We start from the raw sequence: 27,328 nt of genomic DNA on the forward strand, positions 1-27,328 counted from the left end.
ATAGCGTTGTCGCTTATGTCTCGTTTTCTTCTTACCAAGTTTTTGATTTTTGTTCCTATCAGATTCGGACTCACTTGGGCGATCTTCACTTGTGTCCCCCTCACTCTCGGATGAAGTGCAGGAGATCACTGTCCTAGGCCTTGAGCACCTTGCTTCCACACTTGGGTGAATATTTGATTCATCCCCCCCATTAGGCTCAGAGTCAGTTTCTTCTTGAGATTCAGACTTAGAGTTGCATTGGTCAGAGTCTTCGCTACTTTCAGTGTCAATGGAGTTTGCCACTTTATTGCTATCAGAAGTCAAGTGCATAACACCTATCATGGTTATTGGCACTAATGGTGTCATATCTTGCCCCTCAGGCGTTACCCAACTTGTGCCTCTATTTCCCCATGTGTCTATGGTTGCCGCTAGGTGTACCCAATCCACGTTATCCGACTCAGTCATACCTGGTAGGACATCCATATAAGGAGAATCTTTCCCATCATCAGTCTCTTCTTTGCATGTATAGCAATACTTTCATGGGGATGAGTGATTAGTGGTATCCGATCGATTATCGATGATAACCTTGCTTCCTAAAGGATGCGCGCGACCATTCTCAAGATCAACTCGAATGACAGAGTCGTGGAATTGTAGGTAGACATGGTTTTTCGACCAGTCATGCACCATTTGTGCTTCCCTCATGAAAGAACGTCCTAAGATCATTTGATATGACATAGGATGCTTAGAGAAATCCATTACGATGAAGGTATGTCTTACTTTGTATCCCAAGACCTTGATCTTAAGGTCCCTTAACATTCCAATAGGTTTGGCAATAGTTCCGTTTGCCATCTTAACCACTATGTTTGTGACTTCAAGGTGAGGTCTTCCCATAGATTCCCAACAGTTTTTAGTCACAATGCTCACTCCAGCACCACCATCAAGGATTCCCTTTAGAGTTAATCCCTTGGTAGTAATGGGGAGGGTTGCATTAGATTCGCCACCTTCAAAGTACTGTCCCAACTTGTTAACAGGTATTTCAACGACCGAGTCTTCATCTAGGTTGGGTTGTAGATCCCAATGTTCCCCTTCATCTTGAAGCGTGTCGGGTCTATTCATATTTGCAAATTGTGGTAACCCTGCCTTCAGTTCTCCATTGAGAAATGACCGAAGAGCTAAGAATAGCTCAGGATCTCTGTATAACTTGGATATGATCGTGGTTCTGATTTCAGAGGACATGAAATCCATTAGCTTGGACACATTCAACAGTACTTTTCGAGATATCGGCCCCTGGCTAGAGACTGGTGAAGATGGAATTACTTCCTCTTCGATGGGGTCAGGCATTCCCTCACTAAACATTCTTTCAAGCAAGAAGGGTGGTTGCCCACTTCCTGATGTCTTATCCTCACTTTCTTCTCGAATGATGCTAGGTACAGCTAACGGTTTATGGTTCCCGTGAGGCTGAACTTACGTAGAAAACACTGTGTCTGGAATTTTGATTCTTTTAGGGTTTGCTGGCTCCAGTTCTCTTTGTGTTTCTTCCACCAAACCCCTTAAGTGTTGCACTTGTTGACCGTGTAACTACATTCGCGGGTACAACAGGTGTGGTTCCTCGTGCCTGGTTGGTGATCTCAACCAAATTCAATGGCGAAATCTTGGGTACACTAGGATTATGTGGACATTGAGCAATCAAATGATCTATGCCACAACGATTACATGTAAGTACCGGCATTCTCGATGTGCTCCCTTGATTTGGTTGCATTTGAGTAGCGGTCTTCTGTAGCCTATTAGGGCACTCCGCTACACGATGCGGTCCACCACAAGCGTAGCATTGAAGAGGTGGTCTCTTCGCCAAGGTATTAAGGTTTTGCCCTCTTGTGGCGAGAGCAGCCGCTTGATATACAGGCTTGACCTGCCCGAAATGATCCTCCATGTAGTACTGGGGAGTCATTTCAAACGTATCAATCCCATATGAAACAGTGGGGTCTATCTCCTCTTCATAACCCCCACACGCACTATGTGACTCACAACCCATCTGGTTTATAGGGGTAATCCTTGGATGTGGAGGTTGTGGTCCTAGCACTGGCGGTGGTAACGGCACAGACTGGACTACATTCGGGTTCCTTGGAACTATGTGCTGTGACGGTTGCTCGACCGGTGGTGCAAGCATCAATGCGGGTACTTGAGGTGTGTTTGACCAGGCTAGTGGTGCCTGATTTGCCAACATACGCTTAAGTACTAGGCAATCCTTAGATTGATGGCCATACTTACCATATGCATTGCAATTCCCATTGAATTTGACTCTGAATGTGGGACATTCACTCGTGCTGTGTGGTCCTAAGCAAACCGAACACCATTGTTGCTCTCTCCTTGGGTACATATGGCTATTTTGAGGAGCTCGATTACCCCTAAAGTATTCTTGGAGAGCCTTAGTAAGGTCGGTCACAGACATTTCGGATATCTTGGGCTCCTTGGCAATAGGTTTTACCGTCATTGGCTCGTGCCCAGATACTTGCGAACTAACGGATTTCTTCTCCGAAGACACCTTTTTACCTGCAATCATCAAGTTGTCTTCTAACTGGATTGCATTGGCAGTGACTGCTTCCCACGTTGTAAGACCTCTAATGACTAGGCCATTGTATATGTCCTCGTGGCGCAATCCTCGGATGAATCTATCGAGCAGTTGGTTGTTATTGAAGCGCTCATCGGGAGCGCAGCGAGAATCGACTAATAAAGTCTCTCACTGACTTCTCTTCCTCGCGTTCAGCTTTTTGGAGTTGAGATGCTACTCCCCAAAGCACACCCTTACGTATGTATTCTTTCAAAAACAATCTCTTGAGAGTGGGATAGTGAGTACGCTCTTGAACCCTTAAAGTTCGATACCAATCTCCGGCTTTCCCACCCAAGGTTAAGTCTAAGGCTTTACACTTATGTAGCTCATTGTGCTCTTCCAAGGAATCACACACGTGTTCAAAAACTTCAATGTGCTTCCTAACATCTTCGTTACCACTGAAGTTCTGAGTGAGCTTGGCCACTTGTACCGCCTTGCTTCTAGGTTCTCTCTCAGGCATGCTCCGCATGTTTTCCGCAATAGATCGTCCGATCGTTTGAGCAAACGCTGCGAGATCACCTAGGTGAGCAGGCATAGCAGGTGGAGGCGCTTCTGGGATAGCTTGGTTGACAGGAGTTGGCATTGGTCTTGATATGTATGCAGCTGACGTAGGATATGATATGTGACTAGGCCTGGCTCCTCTTGGATAAGGGTCGTGATAAGGCGGTCGTGGAGCATATGCCATTGGCATAACAAGAGGCGTATGAGCATGAGTAGCAATAGGTACATATGGTCGATATGCACTGGTACGTACTGTGGTAGGTATTGTACCACTAGGTAGCGGTGTCGTACTAACTACAGTGGTAACAGGTGCACTTTCCGTCATGCTCATCATAGGAGTAGGCATTGTGGATTCCTTAATGGAAAGTTGAGCCAAGGTTGGAAAGCTAAAGTTACTGCTTGTGGGCTCAACCTGCATTGAGACTCCAGGCGAAACAACATACGAAGGGTCTATGGGACTCACCGAGGGAGTCTCCAATTGTGACAGGGTTGGTTGTTTGGCCTTGCCCGTATCCAAAAATCTCATAGGGCCAGTGGAAACTAGGTTCACTCCCCTATTTTGCCTCTCGAGTTGGATAATTCTATGAATAACCTCACATATCATTTGTTGTTGCTCCTCTAGATTAGTGGCACTAGATGTAGATCGTATGACTTCTAACCAACCTACATGGTATGTGTAACCCGTGTATAGGTCAGTCAGAGTCTCCGTGTGTAGATCATATTCCCAATTTTCATTGAGAAATATCCCATCTAGACTCGGCGTGCCAAACGGTTCTCTTGAAGTGGACGTAATGTCACTTCTTATGGATTGACTTCTAGGGACCTCTACTTTAGGAAGAGCGTCAGAAGGTGGTAGCTCAGTAGGGTCTTTCATTAAACGAAGTGGGTAGAATATCCACATGGACCCTCTTTGGTAGGGTAGGGTCTACATGAGATGTGAATTGCGAATCCACTACCCCTCCTTCTTCGTTTACTTCACTTGTCGCATGTTCAGAGCGTGTAGCTCTACTAAAGGTCTCTATTAGACAACTAAACATGCTAGATCCGGGTTGTGGGGCCCAAACTGGCATGTTTTGGCTTGCCTCCTCAGGGTTCTTGGTAGGGTGCCCTTCCATGGCTTCTGAGTCAGAGGACGAGTCACTCTCCGCTATTCGTGGATCTTGGGTTGCACTTCCTTGGGTTCCAACTGAAGGCCAAGATGCTAACGTGAAGGGATGGTGTGAGCTGCGTAGACTGAAATACTTTCTAGTTGCTCAGATTTTAGTATCCGACCAGAGCGTAGATGCATGTGACGTGGGTACCCTACGGGCGTTGGTAACTACCCTTGAAGCCCACCCAAATGGTTTCTCGTGTGTTTCGCACCCCGTTTTTACTTGTTTTTGTATTGTTTTCAACCCGTATTTTATCCCTTTACTTATGGTCGAACCTGGACTAGGGCGTGTGATAGCTCGAGACGAGCGTATCGTTCGAGGGGTCCTAGTGTGCTTTACAGCACAGTGTTTGCCTATCCGGAGCTTCTGTGGTCCTCAGAACAGTCTATTTGCTTGTGGGGGAAGGGTGAAGGCTTTATCCCACATGCTCACTCCACTCCTTGGGGGGTGGACTACATATAGAGCTCCACTTCCCTTTAGCTTTCACTTGAAAGAAAGCTATGGAGGCTCACTCTCCTATATATATATATATCAAAAGACCGAGACCGAGACCAAGACCGGGGCCGGGATCGGGGTCGGGGTCATTTGGGGTTTTTTTCTTTTCAAATTTTTTTCTCCAAATAAAAAATCTTTCCTCTCCACACGGGCTTCGTTTTCTTTTTTTTTTTCTCTCTTTATTTTTTATTTTTTTATTTTTTCTTTTAATTTTAATTTTGCCTTTTTTAATTTTCTTTTTTCTTTTTTTCTTTTTTTCATTTTTTTTTCTTTCAAAAAAAAAGTTTTCTAGGATTCAGAGATCCCCTCGTCCGTGTGCTCACACACGCGCATAATGCAGAAAACCAAAAAACAGAGCGCGCACGCGCTTCGCGCGAAACAAGAGAATACCCAGGATAACCAGAATTGCAGAACACAAAAAACGTCAATAACATACACACATTTGCCTACAGTATAAATTTCACTTCACGCAGAAGCCCGAGCTGCAAACTGGAGCTTGGTGCAGGGCATTTTCCCGGCAGCGGCACCAAAAATGTGCGCTTTTACCGCACGAGTCGGAGCTGGGGACTTGGCGAACACCGTATGCGAACCACGAATGGCTGCAAGCATACAACCAGAAACTAGCAAGCTCAAACAGAAAGCAAAGGTGTGTCACTCACCGCTCAAAGCGCCGTCATGAAGGATTCTCGCGTCGCAGTGAAGAAGGAGCCGCCTTTCAATATTTTTAAACTCCTCTTAAATTGCTACGCTAGCTCATTCATGTGACCCCTTAAACTAAGTTCTCATGCAACATCCATTGTAGTCTAACATGCTTGAATTTATTACACTTTATATCTTTTGAATTTCAGCATACTTTTACTGTACTTCCCTGTTTTGCAGACGGTCTACCACAGCAAACCCTATCGAGCTTACCATACCATAGATTCCGAATCTACATCAGGAAAGGGGGCATGTTAACCTATGACGGACATTGAGACGTACTATGTTTTACGTCATGTAATTAATTTAAGTATTCTGAGTCATGGGCCGGGCTTGTCGGCACCACATGTAAAGGATAAAGGGATTGGGTGATCGCCGATGAGAGGCGCACCTTGAATATTAGCAGGATAAGGGTTAGGATCGGCAGGCCATGTGTGGACGCCTATGTGTGAACGGCTAGGTTTCATATAAGAGTCAAATGTAACCATAAAACTCTCATTCTCAATGTGTTGAATGCAAAGTGTGCTCTTGCCTTATCTTCTCAGTCCCCTTCTCCTGCGTGTGTGTGTGTGTGTGTGTGTGTGAGAGAGAGAGAGAGAGAGAGAGAGAGAGAGCGATCGAGCACTGTGTGGCGGCACGGCGGTGGCGAGGCGGTAGAGCAGCGGTGGCGGCTCCTCCTTCACTGCGACGCGAGAATCCTTCACGACGGCGGTTTGAGCGTTGAGTGACACACCTTTGCTTTCTGTTTGAGCTTGCTAGTTTCTGGTTGTATGCTTGCAGCCATTCGTGGCTCGCGTACGGTGTTCGGGAAGTCCCCAGCTCCGACTCGTAGGGTGAAAGCGCACAAAGAAGAAGAAGAAGAAACCTTGATGCCATTGATGGCAAGAAGGAATCGTAGAACTAGGAGTGTTGAAGAAGAAGAAGAAGAGAAAGAGGAGAAACAAAAGAAGAAGAAAAAGTCATTTAGGAGAAAAATTGGACAATCGGATTTTCCTCTTGGACAAGGATCTCTTAGTTATGACCTTTTAACAGACCTTAGGGAGAAAACTGCACAAATCACATTTGGGCATCTTTTGGCACTCTCTCCAAAACTCAGGAAGGAATGGGGTAAGTTAGCCAGCACGAGAGTCCAAGAAAAAGAAGAAGAGGGATAATGGGATCCCTATGGCTCAAAAGGTAGACATAGATATGGGGGATGATGTTCCTGTGATTGATGTCATCATTGATGGGCAAACAATTTCTAATGCATACATTGATGGAGGTGCATCAATAAATGTCATGAGTGAAAAAACAATGAAAGATGCTAATTTGAAGTTGTCTTCTGTTAACTTTTCCTATTGCATCAAACTTACTGATAATACTAGGGGTTAAAACGCTAGGAGTGGTAAAGGATCTGGCAGTGGCTGTATCAGGTATCTGTTAGAAGTCATCTCCTATCTTTACCAGACACCAGGGCCTCTGTTGTGGATGTGCCCACCCTTTGTAGGTGTTTTATCATTTTTCCTCACTCACTCGTATTTTTTTTTTTCATTTTTTTCATTTTTTCTGTGGCTTGGGAGGCAGCCCTGAGGTGGCAGGATGTCCTTGTTGGTAGCCGACTACATTAGTCTTCTTAGTGGTGCTGGCCGACCGTATGTGGACAGGTCGTGGACCTTCTTGGTGCTGGCCGACACCCCTTTGAGTTGGCCGACTGGTGTATACAGTCGTGGGCACTCTTGGAGTCCTGTCGGCTGCCTATGAACAGGCCGACTGTTGGTTGGGGCTATATAAAATGGCCCCACAGCCCCTTGCCACATTGTGTATTGTATTCGGAATCTTCTTGTGTATACATAGTAGAGTTATACGCATCTCTCTCCATTGCTGTCTATTTTTTGCACTTGCTCTTGTGTTTCCAGATTTGGTCATCATCTCTGCTGCGTATTCTGACATGGTATCAGAGCCCTAGGCTCTTGATAGTTCTTGGGATTTGTGTGAGCAAGAGAGGGACTGTTGTGTTGCTGATTGGTGGACTGAACGGGACTGTTCGGGAAGAGGAGAAGCAAGAGGACGGCGGGCTGATTTGCTGGACAGCCACTTGCAGGTGTAAGTTCTTCTTTGTTCCCACCCACCCATCCTTTTTCAGAGTACATCCCCGCAATGGCAGATCTGTTAGAGATGGCCGAGAGGCATGTGAAGATCCCTACACTCCCCACGTTCGCGATGGACCGTCAGTTGGACGGGAACAACTACGGCATATGGAAGGTAGGACTGGGAGGCACAGGCACAGTTGTGGGATCGTGTCAACACCAGGGTCCGATCATTTATCTTTCTCAACTGCACACCGCAGGTAATCAATTATGTAAAGCATATGACGCTGGCCAGAGGTATATGGCAGCATTTGGCTTCTCTTTACAATAGGGTATTGCCCATGAAGAGGATTTCCTTGGAAGTACAGATGCGGGTTATGAGCCCTGCAAAGTCGTCGACGATGCAAGAGCATATTAACAAGTTGCAGGCTCTTCAGCAGAAAGTTTTTCAGGCTGGGAAGGAGATATCGTCAGAGGACATGGCCATAATGTTGCTATCGCACTTGCCCTCTTAGTACTCAGCATTTTACTCGTCTTTGATTACCAGTGGCAGGCTCAGCACCATCACGTGGGAGGAGTTTGTGCCCATGGTCTTGGACCAGGATGAACGATTCACGAACCCTCCACAGGGTGGAGGTTCGGAGGCCTTAACTGGCCAATGGTCGAAAGACCGTAAGACGGGCAAAGGGAAGGCTTCAGTGGAGAAGTCTTCTAAGAAGAAGTCCGACGTTGATCGCGAGAAACTAAAGGCAGAGAGGACCTGTAATGATTGTGGCGAGAAAGGCTACTACTGGAGGCAGTGTCCCAAGCGGAAGACCGAGAAGGGTGAAGATTCCTCAGCAGCAATCATGAAGACTCCGGCTTTTGTGCACTTGGAGGTGATGGACACCGATGTTTCGTTTTCTTCAGGCAAGGAGGAGATTGGAGGACTCTCCGCAACAACGGATACTCGGGAGTGGATTCTAGACAGTGGTGCTTCCAGGCACATGACTCCTTCCCGTTCAGATTTACAGGATCTCTGCAGGTATTTTGGTCACATTCTTACTGGGGATACATCCACTATCCCAGTTCACAGTGAGGGCAGGTTGGAGATAGTTCCCGATGGCAGAGGGGGGAAGCATTCCTCCTAGGTGTTGTATGTTTCCTCACTTGGTCTCTGCAGGTATTTTGGTCACATTCTTACTGGGGATACATCCACTATCCCAGTTCACAGTGAGGGCAGGTTGGAGATAGTTCCCGATGGCAAAGGAGGGAAGCATTCCTCCTAGGTGTTGTATGTTCCCTCACTTGGTTTTCATTTGTTGTCAGTGCATCAGGTTTGCAAGACTGGGGTATGGGTGGAGTTTGATGAGCATTTTGTTGCTCTCCGGGACAAGACAACAGGCCAGGTAGTTTGGGAAGGAGGAGTGGAGAATGGAGTTTACAAGCTTTCAGCACTCCCTCTCCCAGGTCCTCAGGTTTGTGATGAGTGGCAGTCTGGTAATGGCCACTTAAGTGTGGATACGCTGCAGGTGCAGGCTTTCCCGAACCAGATGGTGGATAGCTTGACAGTTGATGGCAGCAGTTGGCAGGAACTTTCTAGTACTGCTGTTGGTGGTTCTTGTGTTCGTCAGTCAGAGGAAACTGAACAGGTAACTTATGCTCTGATGTCTCGTAGCATTCGGGGCAAAGAAACTCCTGTAGATGAGGATGTTCTTTCCACGGGGACCTCTTGGAAAGCCAGGCAGGTGGCAGTTGATTACTTGCAGAAGGAGGTGGATTCTCCAGGCTTTGTGGTTCCAGATTCAGAGGGGGTGGTTGACAGGTTTTAGAAGGCCTTGCGTGGCCTTCAGCAGGTTTCTAGGACTTGGCTTTGCACCGTAACAGGTGTTGATCCTTGTGAGCAGTGTGATGCCTTTTTGACTCGGAAGCAGAATGGTTCATTGATTTGGTTGATGGACACTAGATTGGACGGGAGCTTTCTGATGAGACAGTTGAACTCATGGTTGCAGATGACTCTTTGGGAGGCAGGATTGCGTATCTTGTGGTTTCTGCAGCATGCGAAGGATCATGGACTCTTTTACACAGGAGGGGGATTGATTGATGGAGTCGGACTCCACGGTTGGAGTGACTCAGATTGGGGAGGAGATCCGGACACGAGGAGATCTACTTCCGGCCCAGGAGCAGTTTTATGGAGCAGTAAGAGGCAGTCTCTCTGGCATTGTCATCGACAGAGGCAGAGTACCGGGCTGCTTGTGATGCTATTTGTGAGGTGGTGGAATTGCAGGATTGGGCTTCCACTGGAGGAACCCACTGTCATCCAGAGGCGGTGGACCTCTTCATGAAGTGGCTATCTCAGGATTTGCTCAGGCGGCACCCCAGCTCCCTGTGGTTGGTTTCACAGCCAGGAGCTGAGAGGGGGTGTTAGAAGTCATCTCTTGTCTTTACCAAACACCAGGGCCTCTGTTGTGGGTGTGCCCGCCCTTTGTAGGTGTTTTATCATTTGTGCAACTTACAACTTTTCAGGTTATTCCTACAAAGCCAGATGCTAGGGCTTACCCATTGATCTTGGGAAGGCCATGGCTTCGCCATGTGAGTACAGTTTAGAAGTGGGAGACATGTGATCTCATTCTTCAAGGAGAGAATAAGAAGATCCGCCTAGAACATTAAGAGTCGCCACAAGAAAGTGGTAAGAGATGAATCGTCAACTTCTGAGAGTTCAGAGTCAGAGTCATCCGATGATGAGGAGACAAGTGGCAGCTCCGAGGCATCCATCTCAGAAGGAGAGGTGGAAGGAGTTGTGTTTGGCCTTTGCCTAGGCATCGATCGGGGGGACACTGAAGGAGAGGGAACCTTGGTGGAAGAAGCTTCTTCAATCATGCCCGAGAAAGAGGAACTCGCCAATCTCCGCCAACAAAATGAGCTTCTTCTGAGTCCATGACAGGTACTGAGAGAGAGAATTACTTGAAAATGTTGGATGCTTTTCCTTATCTTTTTGCAAACAACTACTCACAGGTACGCCAAGTTACCTTAGTAGAGTACAAAGTTGATCTCAAACCCCAAAGCAAGCCAGTGGTGCAACGACTGAGGCGATTGGGAGTGGTGCAAGAAGATGTGCTCAAGGAGAAGGTAACTAGCTTACTTTAAGCTGGTTTTATTTTTCCAATAGAAAATTCAGAGTGGATTTCTCCAGTGGTGGTCACTCCCAGGAAGGGTGAAAAATGGCGTATTTGTGTGGATTTTCGCTCTTTAAATGCATGTACAAAGAGTGATTATTTTCCTCTACCCTTTCAAGATGATATCTTGGACCAAGTTGCAGGCCATGAATTGTATTCAGTGTGTGAATGGTACTTTCAAATTCGGATTTGTGAGGAAGATCAAAGGAAGACCTCTTTTGTTACCTCCTGTGTATGTCTATAGAGTGATGCCATTTGACTTAACCAATGCACCAGCAACTTTTCAACGGTTCATGAGTCAGGTAATTGCACCTTACTTGGAAAAGTTTATAGGAGTCTTTTTGGATGATTTTTGCATTTATTCAAGCCGTGTGGATCACTTAGAAAAGTTGAGGATGGCTTTGCAAAGTGTTGATGATGCAAAGGGTTGTCTCAATCCTGGAAAATGCCGCTTGGCACACGAAAGAAGGTGGTTCTTTTGGGACATGTTATCTCGGAGCAAGGCATAGAGATGGACCCTGAGAAGGTACAAGCAATTATGGATCTTCCACCACCTTCCAATGTAAGGGAGGTAAGGAGGATTTTGGGTAAAACAAAGTATTATCAACGCTTTGTTGACATGTTTTCTGAGAAGATGTATCCTATAAATTTGTTGACAAGGAAAAATGTTTCCTTCCAATGGAGACTAGAGCAAAATCAAGCCTTTTGTTTGCTTAAAGAATGCATGAGTCAAGGTCCGATTATGCAGCCTCCTAGGTGGAGGGATGACTTTTATGTGAATCCAAGTGTGTCATCACATTCAGTGGGTGCTATACTCTTGCAAAAGGGTGATCAAGGACGCATGAAACCAGTATATTATGCAAGTCGACAACTCATTGATGCCGAGGAGAGAGATGGTGAAATAGAGAAAGGAGATTTGTCTTTGGTCTTTGCAGTGAAGAAGTTCAGATCATACTTGTTGCCTCGGTCTTTTTTCTTCCTTACATCTCAGCCTTCTTTACAATTCCTTGTTCGTAAACCCAATCCTGCAGGAAAGTTTGCAAAGTGGCTTTGTGAGCTTCAAGAATTCTTTTTCACTTTTATCATAGAAAGTACCACTAGAGCCTCTCTTCTAGATTTGCTTACAGGTAGGGAAGAAAAAGAAGAAGGAACGAGGACAAAGGAAGAAGTATGTGATGATTTGGAGACTCCACCAACCATTTTCACTTTGTATTTTGATGGAGCTTTTAGCTCTTCCAAGCAATGTGGGGCTGGGGGGGATAATCTTATTTGATCTAGAAGTAAAAGAGGTACGGGCCAAGGGTAGGGAATTTCCAAAAGCTATATCAAATAATGTGGCCGAGTACAATGCCTTGATTTTTGGATTAGAAGATTGCCTAAGGAGGAGGTGAAAGAGGTAGAGGTTAAAGGAGATTCTCAACTAGTCATTAGGCAAATGAAAAGAAAATACAAAGCAAGGAGTCTGAATCTGCAAGATTTATATAAAAGAGCAATGGAGTTAAAAGAAGTTTTTGAGTTTTGCAAATTTGTGCATATTCAAAGGAAGGATAATCAAAAGGCAGATGAATTGGCTACTAAAGCTTTGGCTTCTTTCAAAGAAGCTACTCTTGCATTGATGAATACAGGTTGGCCATAGCTCCAAGATGTTCAACAATACTTGGATAAAGGATACTTCCCTCATGGATTGACCCCTCAACAGAAGCAAAGACTTACAAAGAAAGCTCGTCCTTACACAATCCTTGGTGACGTTCTATACAAGCAAGGTAAGGATAAGGTCCTTAGGAGGGTGGTGAGCTTGGAAGAATCTAAAAGGATTATGGAATTATGTCATGAATGTTCAGGTCACTTTGCTTTAGGTAGCACTACTCGGAAGATCCTTAGCACAGGTTATTATTGGCCTCGACTCAACAAAGATGTCCATGAATGGTGTCGAAGTTCTGAGGTGTGTCAGGCATATGGACGCAAGCAATTGGGTCTTGGACTTTTAAATCCCATTCTAGTATATGGTCCATTTGAAAGATGGGGATTGGATTTTGTAGGTCCACTTCCTCGCTCCTCTTATGGGAAGTATTATATATTGGTTGCCTCCGACTATGCAACTAGATGGGTAGAAGCAAAGGCCTTGGTCAACAATAAGGCAATAACTGTGGCATCATTTCTCAAGGAGTACATATGTGCCCGATTTGGGTGCCCATTGGAAATCCTTACAGATGGAGGGAGATCTTTTAGGAATGACTTGATTAAGTCTTTGGTGCACATTAAAAATAAATCATATCATGTCAACCCTCTATTATCCTTAGTGCAATGGTTTAGTTGAAAAGACTAATGGTTTGCTTTGTGGATCCTTGTCTAAGCTAGTGGATGCCATGAAAAGGAAGTGGGATGTGCATGTATCAGAGGTCCTATGGGCTTATAGAACCACTCATAAGCTCTCTCTTGGCTTCACACCTTTTCAGCTAGTGTATGGAGTGGAGGCATTTTGCCAATAGAATTGGAAATCACAAGCCTTCGCACATCTTTTGCACGATCAAGTAATGAAGACGAAACTCATGCCCAACGCCTAGTACAACTGGAGACCTTGGATGAGAAGTGGCTTCAAGCACTTCAACATTTGGAGGCAGCACAACAACGGCGCAAGGCAAGGCATGACGCTCTTACGAAGAAGAAGAAGAAGCCAGAATTCGAGGAAGGAAGCTTGGTCATGAGATTTGATGGTCGTGTAGAGAAAGCGGCTAGATAAGAAGCTTCTTTGACGCTGGGAGAGCCCCTTTAGGATAAAGAAAAAATTTAAAAATAACACCTTTCTTTTGGCAGATGCAAATGGTCAAGAGGTTCCTGGACGTGCCAATGAATACTGGCTACCCTCGGATACCATGGCCAGCAGACCCCCAAGACATGCTTGGGGATCTTGGGGGGGGGGGAGGGAAGATGTGACAACAAAAATTGATATCTTTTTTTCAGAATAACAATAAGGTGGAAACTTGTGGGAGAATCTTGTAGGGCCCACAATGTGATGGAGAAGCTAGCCATAGAGACATGGGAACCGAGAAGCGTGATGGAGAAGCTGGCGGCGGGAGATGGCTTTTGGCGGCTAATCTCGTTGCGTTGTCAATCATTTAATGACGACTACTTATTTCATGTAATAACAAATATGGGCTTGTTACTAATTAGAATAATTAGTAGAATGATTGTAGATATGAGTATGAGTTGAGTGAATCATTGTAAATACCATGTGTATGAATTATAAATACCTTGGTCTGGGAATAGAGTGGTTTGATAGTGTAATATTATTGGATTGTATTGGGAAGATAGAAATGAGTCATATATTTAGGGTGGGCCAAATGTCTACATGGACTCAATAAGATACTTAAATAATGTTACGAACCTGTGTTTTTCTCTGGACAACAAGCAGGTGGACACGGGCCCGGGATGGACAGCGTGAACGGCATCAGCTTGGATATGAAAAGGAAACCCATATGTGGCCAGCCCAAGTGTGAAAGGGACAAAAAGGGATTTTGAGTTTATAAGATTTTATAACCTTTGATGACTTAAAATATTAATATTTTTGGAAGCATGCGTTTTACTATTTGCTTTTAGTTTTTTTTTTTTTGGGAGAAAAGCGAATCGCATGGTTATAAAAGCGAAGGGTGGCGGATTTCGAAGGATGGTCGTCCGGTGGCACATCATCTTGGCGATCTCCCTCTCGCTCTTAGGCGACTTGCAGGACTATAGGTTTAGAAGTGCAGCAGCCAGGTGGGCAGCGTGTGTGGAAACAGTCAGGCGGGAGTCTCTCTGCAGCATGGAGTAGACCACGTGCAGGCTACATGTGTGGAAGCAACCAGGCGGGGCAAGATGCAGCCGGGGCGATGCCCACAGGTTTGGTGTAGGGCGGTGCAGGGGATGGGCGCATAGCTGCAAACCAGCCGGGTGCTGGCGGGCATGGAGCAGGCCACGTGTTGGTGGCGGCTGCATGTGTGGAAGCAGCTAGGTGGGCGGTTTTTTTCCAGCGTGGAACAGGCCAGCATCGTCATCATCACCTTCCCTCCTCCTTTTCGCATGCGCGTGGGCTGTTGGAGGACGCGCTGCTACTCGTCTCGACTACTGTTGTGGAGGTTCTGTGTGGACTATTGATGCTCCTGCTGCTGTTCGACAGTGCTACTGTTTCAAACCAAGGGAGGGGGGAGCGGTGGTGGTGGCCTTATTCCCCAAACCTTTTTGGTACAGGAGAATAGAGATAGGCTTTTTCTCTCTCTCTCTCTCTCTCATCATGAATTGCAGGCTCTGATTGGGATACAGAGGATCAAGCTAAGATGCAGAGGATGATGTTCTTGGAAGAGGTGTTGTTACTCTTCGTCTTGGACTTATGTGTATTCAGGGATTGCTTGACACGTCCTCTATCTTTCCCTCTCTGGGTTTTGGCAACGGTGATTGGATGGTATATCTGTCATGGAAACAGGACATTGGTTTTTCGAGAGGAAACAGGACTTTGGTATCGAGGAAACATGCCTATGGTTCATGGGATACAGGTCTTTGGTTTATCGGATACAGGTCTTTGGTTTCATGTGGAAAGCATGTCTTTGGATTCATGCGAACAGGTTGTAGTTTTCTCGAGGTTACATGCAAGCTGTGACTGTAGGAAAGGACATATGGTTTGGTACAACCCTACTGCTGTTTGGGAAAGGGTTTGAGGGATCCATGGTAGAGATGGAGAAAGACCTTTTCAAGCAGGGAGGTGTTGTACAGGTGTGCCTTCTCTATGGTATGCTGTGCTGTAATAACGAGAGTTCTCATTTGGAAGTCCTGGGTGAAACTATAAGGGATCCTATTGGTGGAGGATTCTACCAGTGGTACTTGGTACTCAAATTTAATCAAGTAAAGAAATACCGCAAGGGGCGCCACTGCGTTTTGGCCGTGGAACACCAACCACAATGAAATCAGCCAAGTCCTAAGACTCCAAGAGAGACTCCATCATTACCTTCCATATGCCGTAGTTGGTCCCGTCCAACTGTCGATCCACGAGGAATGTGGGGAGAGTAGGGATATTCACGTGCTTCTCAGCCATCAGGCAAATCTGTCATCTAAAGGGTTCATAAGGTCTTGTGAAGGGAGGGTGGGTGGGGAAAAAAAATGAAGAAGAGGCTGCAAATAATATGCAAGGTGGCTGTCCAATGGTGATGGCCGCCTTCTATCCGATCTCCAAGTCGCGAACAGCCCAAGCAATCTCCAATCAGCACCACAAATCAGCAAACCCTCAAGCTCCCACTGTCTCCAAGCTTCAAGCCACCTGGGGCTCTGATACCATGTCGGAATGCACAGCAGAAATATGAGACAAATGCAGTAGAGAGAAAAACGTAGAGAAGAGAGGGAGAGAAGCTGTATAAACTCTGCTACTATATACACAAAGATCCGGTACAAAAGGTGTGGGGGACCAAGGGTGGTATTTTATACCACCCTCTAGTGCTGGTCGGCCAGCCTAAAGGCAGCCGACAACAGACTGCATGTCCATGACCAGAAAATAGCTAGTCGGCCAGGACATAAACTAATTGGCTAGAAGAGTAGGAGTCGGCGAGCACACTATTGCCCCACGACCATAAAAAGTAGGGAAAAAAACACGGAAAACTGGGGAAAAATGGAGAGAACTCTTGGGCGGGCACACCCGCCACAGAGGCCCTCAGTGAGTACTATGGTACAGACAGGAGATGACTGCTAACAGAGAGACCCTAACTCATATGTGTATGGGGTGGAACTACAAAGGGTGAAGGAGAAAAGTTGTGAACTGTAGCGTGCTGAGGCGTGCTTTTTGGCTGTTGTATAGTGCTGTTTGCGTGAGACACATGGTGGTTACAAACCATGGATCTCCTAATTGCAAAACACGAGTGATTAGTACAAACCCCTAAGAGGGGTTTGTACGGTGCAGGCTAGCCATGCTAAGGTATGACTCCCACAGATCCATGCCAGTCCTTTGGCATGCCGATCTATGTTCTGCCACACGCGCAGCCGGAGTTTTGGTCGAACTTTGACCAATGGTGAGGTTATGACAACAATAATCCATGTTTCACTTACATAGTGCCCATTGCCTGCTATAAATAACCAACTTGTTATAAATAGCCAGTACACAGATTTATTAATAATAACGTTAGGCAACCGTATTAGCGTGCTTCCTCCTGATCCCAGGGCTCCCCTAATCTTCCCGAATCAGGCCACTAATCCCGAGGACTAGTACTATGTACATAACAATGGTGTACAGTGGCCAGTTTAGGCCCACACGTTGTTAGGCATTTTTTTGTAATGTTTTTCTTGGCATGTGTACATACTCATGCATGGCATTTACAAATAAGGGATGTCCATCTCCGATGACTTGAAGGGTTGTGGGGCCCACATGTGTACAGATCTAGCAGGACTATGCAATATGTACAGTTTTTATCCCTTTGATGGTTTTACCTTGTTTTTTCAATAAATGAAGCATGAAATGAGGGTTAGCTTTCACAAAGAAGATTTCAGCACCGTTAGTTGTGGACAAGGATGCTGACATGTGATATGAGCACGTGGAGCATTATTTGGAGAAGGCTGGACAGGGACCTATCAGATGAGGTCAGCTACTACAGTGCCAGTTTTTGGCGAAACGAAGGTTCTTGTGTGGTCCACGGGTTGTCACCTTGATGTGTGTGCATGCGTATGCATGGCCATTATATGAAAAAAGTGGATTACGATGGGCAAGTGTCCAATGTATAGGAGATCTGGCAAGAATCGGTGACGCAGCAGATGACAAAAAGGGCGTTTCGAGCACTTTCGGGGACTAAAATGAGGCAAACGAAAAGCCGAGGGTGCCCAAGGATGAAAAGGGGAGTTTGGGACACTTAAAAGAGTGTGAATGCTGCACCAAAAGTGGGGAGAGTTGCTGTTCTTTGTAGGTGTGCAGAAGTCGCTACCCAAAATGGTGTGATTTTGGAGTGTAATTTGCTTCTAATTCGCTCATCCGAGGTCGGATTTGAGCGCATAGATAGTGTAGTTGGGGGTTTTTGGCCGTTCCGGACGCATTGGTGCAGTCCATTTAGTCCAGAAATGCTCCAATTTGCTGCAGTTTGAGGGTGCCCTTTCCTAGTGTGTGTAGCATCTTCAATTGAAATCAGTAGCCCTTCTTGTGTGTAAAGCTTTCTGTTCATGATTCCTTCCTCTTAATTGAGTTTGCTATTAGTGATTTGCTAATGAATTCAAGGTGTTCTCTTCCTCACATGCTGATGTGTGTGGTGTGTGGTGTGAGTCTTCAAGTGTCGCAAACCCATTGCTCAAGCTATCCTGTCTTTGAGCCACCCCTCCTCTTGCCAATTTGGGGGTTGGTTTTGCTTGTGTTGGTATTCTGTGAGCTGTATATGGTGCCCCTTGTATGTGTGTGAGTCAAAGAGTGTGTGGGTAGAGTGAGTATAGAGGCATATCCGGTGTTCTACTTTTCCGCCTCACATCTTTTTTGGTGCCCCCACTGAGGAGCTTCTTCGAGTACCTTCAGATTCGACGGTTACAGGTTACACGTACACGGCTCCGGCCCCGCATTCATTGCAGGGTGAGTGTAGCCATTCGGCGGCTGCACTCAGCGGCATGCAGTAAGCAGATTCACATGTATTGTGATTGTGGGTTCGTGGGTTGTGAATCATGCCTACGGACATACCGCCGCTGCGGTTGTCAGATCTACCTGGTTATTGTGGATGTATTAGACTGTGGTCATTTTTATGTATTTGGGTAGTTTGCATAGCCTTTGTGAGGGCCCTGTGTGAGGTTTTGTGAAGCCAGTGTGTTCTTAGCGTGGCGTAGGAACACATTGGTGGATTAGGTTGCTGGAGCATATCCCTCGAGCACCTCTATTCCGCATCGACATTAGATGTATTTGACTGTGGTTAGTCAGTGGATTGCATCACGTGCTTGTTGACGCCGTTGAGGCATTGTTTTGGTATATGCACAGTTGATCAGAAAACTCAGTTTTTGAGATAGTTTTTTGGTTTTCCAGAGCCGGTTTACACGAGAGACTCCGCCGAATTTTTCCCAAAGTTTTCCATAAATCCTTGGTCTCGTTTGGTTGGCTGGTTGTTTGGACTTTTATGCACTGTACAGCCGTTATGCTACCAAAATTTTGGCAAAAATCAGCAGGTTTCTAGGCATTTATGAATAACCAGCAAAGACCGCCATTCTTGCCCTTTCATGCTACACAGAGGATCAGTGTGAATGTGCATGTGGACAGGAAGATATTTTATCATCAGCGTATTGTGTACATGTTCGGCCCAGAGAGGTTGAGGGATATACTGGAATCTCCCTTGCCAGTCATCATTCCCATTATCTATTACGAGACATCCTTCGATGTGCATATCTTTATTCTCTTCTAGGGATTGAAGTGGCTGGTGTTATCTTGGCAGAGTTTTCTCTCTGGAGTTTGCATTAGAAAGTGTTTTCAGGTGGTCTTGAGAGCAAGTGGCCATGGCGTTTGCATACCCAGAGTTCCATGGGAGAAAGGATGAGAATGTAAAGGATTTTATGGAGAGGATGAAGGTTGCTTGCATAAGCAACCATATACAGGAACCCCCTCAGATCTTGAGGCTTTTGCAGATTTGCTTAAAAGGTGAAGCAAGGGCATGGCTTAAAGGGTATAAAGAGCAATTGCGAGCTAGTGACCCCCTAGTTGCGTTGGAGTTGCAGGCCCTCAAGCAAGCTTTGCTAGTAGAGTTTGTGAAAGAGGAAGACCCTGACAAGGTTTGGCATGAGGTGCAGGGTTTGGCGCAAAAGGAAGATGAACCAGTGGAGGAGTACATTAAGAAGTTTTCAGCCTTGTGGGAGAGTTTGTGCAGGGCATTACATCCACAGGTGCCCCCCCCCCCCCCCCCCCCCCCCCCCCCAGATATGATGAAGAAAGACAGGTTTTTGGCCGGTCTTAGAGAGGGTTTACGTTGGCGGGTGGAATTGAAGAAACCGAGGACATTTGAGGATAGCTTGGAGGTAGCTAGAAACAAGGAGTGGAAGTTAAAGAGGATGAGCCAATTGGGAGAGGAGCCATTGCCTAGGAGGCCAGAATTTAAACCAGTTGAGGTTGTACAGAGGCGGGTTCCAGAAGAGGGTCATCATCATATGCATACGGTAGCTCCAGTTGTTTCTCCAATAGTGCCAGTGGTTCCCATTGCTCTTGTGCAAGAGGATGGGTTGAGACAGGAAATGAGACAAGTAGTTGACTTAATGAAAAATCTCAGCCTTAACCTTCTAAATAATCAGGGGAATAGTCGCCCTCGTGCAAGGCAGAATAGTGGTGAAGGTGGACAGCCCAAAAATGGAAATGGCCAAGGTGAAGGTAGAAAGTGGAGGTGGACGCCTACATGTTACAACTGTGGGGAGTTGGGTCACATTAGCCTTCAATGTGATAAGCCACCAAGAATGGGGGGAGACATGTATCCATTGCCCGCACACCTCCCAAACAGATCAAATGATTTTGGCATTGAAGTAAAAGGTGAAGGAGGTCCTAGTGGTTTGACTGCATCACAAAAAGGGAAGACAAAGGTTATAAGTGTGGTCTCTTTAGAGAAAGCAGCAATGCCCGAAGATACCTTGGTGATGCCTATTGGGAAGAGGACTACAGAAGAGAAAGAGGGAAGAGGTGTTACAGGTCCAAGTAAAAAGAAGGGAAAGGCTTATGAAGGTGAAGATGTCAAGGCAAAACGAAAGAGAAGAGCACGCAGGAGGTTTCATGTGTCAGACTTTCCACTAGGGAATGGGCAATCAAGTTACAGCCTCAAAGTAGACCTTTCAGGTAGAAAGGCGGATGTGACGTTTGGGCAGTTGGTGGAAATGGTGCCTAAGCTGAAGCGCCAATGGAAGAAGTTGGTTAGTCCAGCAGAGAGGGAGCGTGAAAATGGCTCAGTAAAGGTTTTCTCAATTGATGAATTGGCGGACATATGTCCAGTGGTGGAAGTCTGGCACAAGCGAAAGAACCTTGGAGAAGGTTATGTAGATGGTGGAGCTCAGATTTGTGTGATTACACAGACATGTGTAGAGAGAATGGGACTCAAAGTTGCGGGAGTGTCAGGGTTCCGCATACGGATGGCTAATTACCAAAAAGTCAAATGCATAGGAGTGGTCAAGGATCTAGAAATTGAGGCTTATCATGTTAAAACAGTGGTAGACTTTCATGTTATGCCAGTAGGGTTGGGAGCCTATCCCATCATTCTTGGAAGGCCATGGCTACGAGCAGTAAGGGCAGTGCAGGACTGGAGAAGTGGCACAATATCTCTCTATGGCAAGGCAGGTGTAAAAAAATCGTTTAATATGGATGGCAGGAAGCCTATGAATGAAGATTTTGAAGATGAAGATGAGTCAAGTGATGAAGAATCATCCACCACGTCAGATGTTGATAGTGACAGCACGACCACTTGTGAAGAGGATATGGAAGTGGCTTTTCTTCTTGTGGATGGAGAGCATAAGGAAAATGAGGTGATGGCATTGGTGAATAAAGAAGAAGAAGAACCTGCAGCAGCAGGGTCATATGAAGTGATTGACGAATTGATGCAATCAAAAATGGATATGGCAAAAAAGCAAGAGCTTGTTATGAAGACGCTAAGTCCAGATCTCTCAGCCATGGAAAAGGATAGGTATTTGGAGATGTTGTCTAGTTTCCCAAATCTTTTTATCACCTCTTATGAAGAAATTAGGGGGTTCAAGGGAGAGAGTTTATGCATAGAGCTGAAGAATGGGGCAAAACCAATTAGGCAAAGGCTACGAAGAATGGGTGTAGAGCAGATGCAAGCCTTACGTGAAGAGGTGGACAAACTGTTAAATGCTGGTTTCATTTATCCAGTGGAGACTGCAGAATGGGTAAGCCCAGTGGTGGTCACGCCAAAGAAGGATGGGAGATGGAGAGTTTGTGTTGATTTCAAGCCGTTAAATGCAGCCACCAAAAAGGACCCGTATCCTCTTCCTTTCATTGATGTTGGATTCTTTGGCTGGTCATGAGCGTTATAGTGTTTGACGGATTCTCAGGCTATTTTCAACTGAAGATCGCTCCAGAAGATCAGAAGAAGACCACCTTTATTACACCATGGGGCTGTTTTTGTTATAAGGTTTTGCCATATGGGCTCACTAATGGACCAGCCCACTTTCAAAAGAGAGCAAACTGGGTTTTGTCTCCATTCATTGGCAGTTTTGTGAAGGATTTTATTGATGATTTCTGCATCTATAGTAGCAGGGCTGAACACTGTGAGAAATTACAGATAGTTTTGGCTCGTTATGTGGAGGGCAACTCAACCCTGAGAAGTGTCACTTGGCGCAACCAAGAGTGAAGTTATTGGGTCACATAGTCTCAGAGAATGGCATAGAGGCAGATCCAGACAAGGTTAAGTCAATCGTTCTTCTTCCTTCACCAAATACTACAAAGCAATTGGCAACTTTTATTCAGAAGGTGAAGTACATGGCAAGATTTATTCCCTTGTCCTCGCAGCTTTTATATCCCTTACAACAGGTGGTAAAGTATGATCCTTTGCAGTGGGATGACAAGTGTGAAGAAGTATTTCAGAATGTCAAAGAGGTTTTAGGGACAATGCCGGCCATGCAAGCTCCTGATTGGGAGCAAGTCTTTTATGTGAATCCATCAGTGGGAGAAGATGCTATTGGGGCTATGTTACTACAAAAAGGGAAGGAAAGTCAATTCATGAGACCGGTGTATTGTGCTAGTAGAGTGAAAACAGTGGCTGAAAGAGCCTTGTCAGAAGTGGAATTGGTAATGGTCAGTGTTGTTTTCGCATGTCGACGTTTTCGCCATTATCTTTTGCCGTGACCATTTGTTTTCTTGACAAGCTATGCTTTCTTACCTCAGCTTGTTAATGGGGTGAACATGTCAAATGCAGTGAAGAAGTGGGTGATAGAGCTGCAGGAGTTTGAATTTTCATTCTTGGTGGAAGAAAGTACAAGGGCAACACTCGTAGATTTGCTGACATATAAGGAGAGTCCTCAACTAATCAAAGAAGATGCTGTCAAGAAAGTAGCGGAAGATGTGAGAGAGATCAGCAATGCACATGTTTTATTCTTTGATGGTTCATATAGGAAAAGTCATGATGCAGCCTCTGGTGGCATAGTGTTGTATGACCCACAGGGCAAGCTAGTTTGCAAGCAAGGTTTCAAAGTTGATGCTCATACTAATAATGAAGCGGAGTATTCTACATTGGAGGCAGGGCTACATATTTGCATTAAGCATGGTGTAAGGAGACTATGCATAAGAGGTGATGCTCTACTGGTGGTAAAGCAAGTACTGGGAGTATGGAAGAGCAAAAACCCTGCATTAAGGGACATGTGTTTCAAGATTAAGAGCTTGTTGAAGAAGTTTGAAGCATGGAGCATTCGGCATGTGGAGCGTTCTCTTAATGTAGAAGCACATGAAGCAGTCCAGGGAATGATTGGCGAGTTATGTGTGTTAAAGGCCGATCTGCCACTTTATCGGGGTCGTGAATGTTTGATACTAGAGGAGGAGTTTTTGTTGACAGGAGTCATTCCCAAGAGTATTGAGAAGGCAAAGAAGTATGGTTTTGTATGCAGGGCTTCCAAGTACAAACTCATTGGTGACACCTTATACATGCAAGGGGCTGATTTGGTGTTAAGGCGTGTGTTGTGGAAGGAAGAGCTGTACCGAGTGCTCGAGGAGAATCATGAAGGAGCATGCGGTGGCCACTTTGCATTGAAAATTACATTGCACAAAATTTTACAGGAAGGTTACATATGGCCAAGTATACAAAAAGATGTACATCACTGGTGTAGCTCATGCGAGAGGTGCCAGGCATATGGGAAACGAGTTCTGAAGCCAGAGTTGCGCAAGACAATTTTGGCCTTTGACATTTTTGAGAAGTGGGGAATTGATGCAGTGGGACCGCTAGCCATTACTTGCAGAGGGAAGAGTTATATTTTGACAGCAGTGGATTATCTTTCTAGGTGGGCAAAGGCTAGAGCAGTGAAGCAAATCACTGCAAAAGATGTTGCAAAATTTGTTTATGAAGACATCTGCTGCAAATTTGGGGTGCCTTTGGAGCTTCTTTCTGATCAGGGGCCTGCTTTTAGAGCTGACTTGCTAGAACACTTGTGTGCCAAAATGCGGATTAAGCATAATTTTACTACTCCTTATTACCCGCAGTGCAATGGTTTGAATGAAAGATTCAATGGTGAACTTGTACAGATTCTTGCAAAGGTGACAGAGCATCAGGGCAAGAATTGGGATCTGGAGCTGTCTAGTGCTTTATGGGCTTATCGCACATCAGTGAAGACAAGCACAGGTTTTACGCCTTTTCACTTAGTGTATGGCAAAGAAACTTTGTTGCCTGTGGAGGTAGAGTTGCCCAGTAAAGATGTTAGAAAAGTTACTGGGGCATTCCAGTGATGCGTTCAAAGAGAGACTCTTACATTTGCAAGAGGTTCAGCTGGACAGGATGAGTGCCTTAGAACATTATGAGAAGATGCAAGATAGGGCATTAGCGAAGATAAATGAGAAGATAAAAAAAAAGGGTATTGAGCAGGGTGATTTAGTGCTACGCTATAATAGCATGTTGGATAAAACTTTCCAAAAGAAGTTCCAAGTGAAGTGGGAAGGTCCCTTCAGAGTGGTGGATTGCTTTGCAAATGGCACATATCAATTGGCTGACCTTGATGGGACCCCACATGCATCAAAGGTGAATGGGTTGCGTCTTAAGTTATATCATGCACGACTGATGATGGTGGAGAAGGATGAAGAGATTGAAGGAGTGGAGACAGTGACTTTCAAGAATATTGCAACATTGGATGCTGGAAGTCTCGCATCTCTATTTCTTGCTGGGCTGATCATGAATGATCTAGCAGGCTAGGGGGTGGCCAAACTATGTTAGGCATTTTTTTGTAATGTTTTTCTTGGCATGTGTACATACTCATGCATGGCATTTACAAATAAGGGATGTCCATCTCCGATGAAAGGTTGTGGGGCCCACATGTGTACAGATCTAGCAGGACTATGCAATATGTACAGTTTTTATCCCTTTGATGGTTTTACCTTGTTTTTTCAATAAATGGAGCATGAAATGAGGGTTAGCTTCACAAAGAAGATTTCGGCACCGTCAGTTGTGGACAAGGATGCTGACATGTGATATGAGCACGCGGAGCATTATTTGGAGAAGGCTGGACAGGGACCTGTCAGATGAGGTCAGCTACAGTGCCAATTTTTGGCAATTCATGGGAAACGAAGGTTCTTGTGTGGTCCACGGGTTGTCACCTTGATGTGTGTGCATGCGTATAATGGCCATTATATGAAAAAAGTGGATTACGATGGGCAAGTGTCCAATGTATAGGAGATCTGGCAAGAATCGGTGACGCAGCAGATGACAAAAAGGGCGTTTCGAGCACTTTCAGGGGCAAAAATGAGGCAAACGAAAAGCCCAGGGTGCCCAAGGATGAAAAGGGGAGTTTGGGACACTTAAAAGAGTGTGAATGCTGCAGCAAAAGAGGGGAGAGTTGCTGTTCTTTGTAGGTGTGCAGAAGTCGCTACCCAAAATGGTGTGATTTTGGAGTGTAATTTGCTTCTAATTCGCTCATCCGAGGTCGGATTTGAGCGCATAGATAGTGTAGTTGGGGGTTTTGGGCCGTTCCGAACGCATTGGTGCAGTCCATTTAGTCCAGAAATGCTCCAATTTGCTGCAGTTTGAGGGTGCCCTTTCCTAGTGTGTGTAGCATCTTCAATTGAAATCAGTAGCCCTTCTTGTGTGTAAAGCTTTCTGTTCATGATTCCTTCCTCCTAATTGAGTTTGCTATTAGTGATTTGCTAATGGATTCAAGGTGTTCTCTTCCTCACATGCTGATGTGTGTGGTGTGTGTGGTGTGAGTCTTCAAGTGTCGCAAACCCATTGCTCAAGCTATCCTGTCTTTGAGCCACCCCTCCTCTTGCCAATTTGGGGGCTGGTTTTGCTTGTGTTGGTATTCTGTGAGCTGTATATGGTGCCCCTTGTATGTGTGTGAGTCAAAGAGTGTGTGGGTAGAGTGAGTATAGAGGCATATCCGGTGTTCTACTTTTCCGCCCCACAACGTGTGCGCTTAAGGGGCAGACTGCAAGACTAAAATGGGCTGGAACATGGGCGGATGGTCTCAATACAGAGGTACACGGCTTTTTGTTAAAAAAAGCAAGTGCATGGGCCCCGCATGGGAGATGTGCTCTGCCAAGAGGCCCTCGTGGTAAAGTTTCTCATGGAATTCATGGGTAACATCTGACATTTAGGGTTCACATGCATATAGTGAAAGGTTCTGGAAGTTGTGGGCACCCAGGCTCTCATATGCACCTGGAAAACATCTTGTCTGACACATGTAGTGGCTAGGCTTCACATTCAGACAGTGAAAGAGTTGGAAGCTGTAACAGACCCTTCAAAAGGCTTTTCGGGAGAGGGAAGAGGTTTAATTAGTCCTATTCACATAGTTGTGGTGTTTGCGCAATTGTGTGAGGTTTCAGAGTGGGACAGTTTGGGCATGGCCAGAAAAGTTTAAATGACCTGCTGTCAACTTGGCTGTGTCGTGTAAAGCCCATCCCAAAGGGACATGCCATCCAACCAAGTAGAGACAGGCACTTCACATGGAAGGATTTTATTTCGGTCACAATATTCCTTTTTAGCTATGAAATGAGAAAGGAAGAGTCTCGAAGGACGCTCAGTTAATTCAGTCTACACATGAATGGACACTCACTTATCTAGTATCATTAAGAATCCTTCAATGAGTCATGATACACTTGTATCTGTATAGCTTTTCAAACTAGACCAGGTTGGTACCCAATGATGAAAAGTGAGACATGGATTCTGAGATTGTGCATGGAGTACGTCTATTCTTTCTATGCTAGCTTGACTTACTTGAATTTTTTCTTTTGTTTCAGGTACCTTACTATAGTAAAAGAGCACGTCAATCTTGGTGGTTGGCTTGCAATGAAAAGTAAACACGTTCAGCTTCAAGATTCTTCAGGTTATAGTGCTGGGCCACCATGGCTTTTTAGTGGAAGGTGCTTTTCATTTCTTTTGATCTTTCGCAATGGATATGAAAGTGCGTTCAAAATTTATGTGTGCGAAACATGCAAGTGATTTGCATGCATGATTGATCTGTGTATAAGCAACGGTTAAAGGTGTGTGTTGTGTCAGTGGGCTTCCACCCAAGCATAGTTGCATCTTGTACTTGTACTCAACCTCGTGATCTGTACGGTACTTTGTATACTGCATGTGTACTGTACGAGATGTTCCGTGCAGCATCGTTCAAAATGCAAAAGCTTCTATGTAAAAATTTTGAAGTTCATACCTTATTAGGTTGCCCCTATGCCTTATCCATTAATCTCATATGCTTTCTTATGCCTCATCCATGCATCCCATATGCTTGCTTATGCAGCCTGCATGCATTATATGTACCTTTTTTTTTGGAAATGGTAAGTGTTTTAGTTAAATAATTGCTGATAGAGGAAGTTTTTATATACAAACATCTCTAGGGGGAGCATTACAACAGCCCCGCATACTTCACTACAAAAGGCTAAAGCTAGAGACCACTGCGCACCATATAAGTGTGGACATGTACAATCAAAAATTTGAGAGCAAACAGTCACAATGCCAGAAGCCCTATGCTCAATAACTCCAAGAGTAGTCCAGCCCCAACCCTCTGCAGTGTTGGGATATATCGGAG

General features: G+C 45.4%; 1 protein-coding gene across 10 annotated transcripts in view; it reads left to right on the top strand.

Moving 5' to 3' along the window:
• LOC147608261 (protein NEOXANTHIN-DEFICIENT 1-like) overlaps positions 1-27,328 on the top strand; it is a 128,248-nt gene that overhangs the window by 65,468 nt on the left and 35,452 nt on the right. For 8 of the 10 annotated variants that reach the window (XM_086788868.1, XM_086788869.1, XM_086788876.1 and 5 more), the window contains one exon: positions 26,541-26,663. The exons of the other annotated variants lie outside the window; for them this stretch is intronic. In XM_086788868.1, the coding sequence (XP_086644994.1) occupies positions 26,541-26,663 (123 nt within the window). The remainder of the gene's footprint in view (positions 1-26,540; positions 26,664-27,328) is intronic. 10 annotated transcript variants of the gene reach the window in all.

Source organism: Cibotium barometz, chromosome 53, assembly GCF_041138505.1.
Source record: "Cibotium barometz isolate CiBa-2024 chromosome 53, ASM4113850v1, whole genome shotgun sequence".
NCBI classification, from domain to species: Eukaryota; Viridiplantae; Streptophyta; class Polypodiopsida; order Cyatheales; family Cibotiaceae; genus Cibotium; species Cibotium barometz.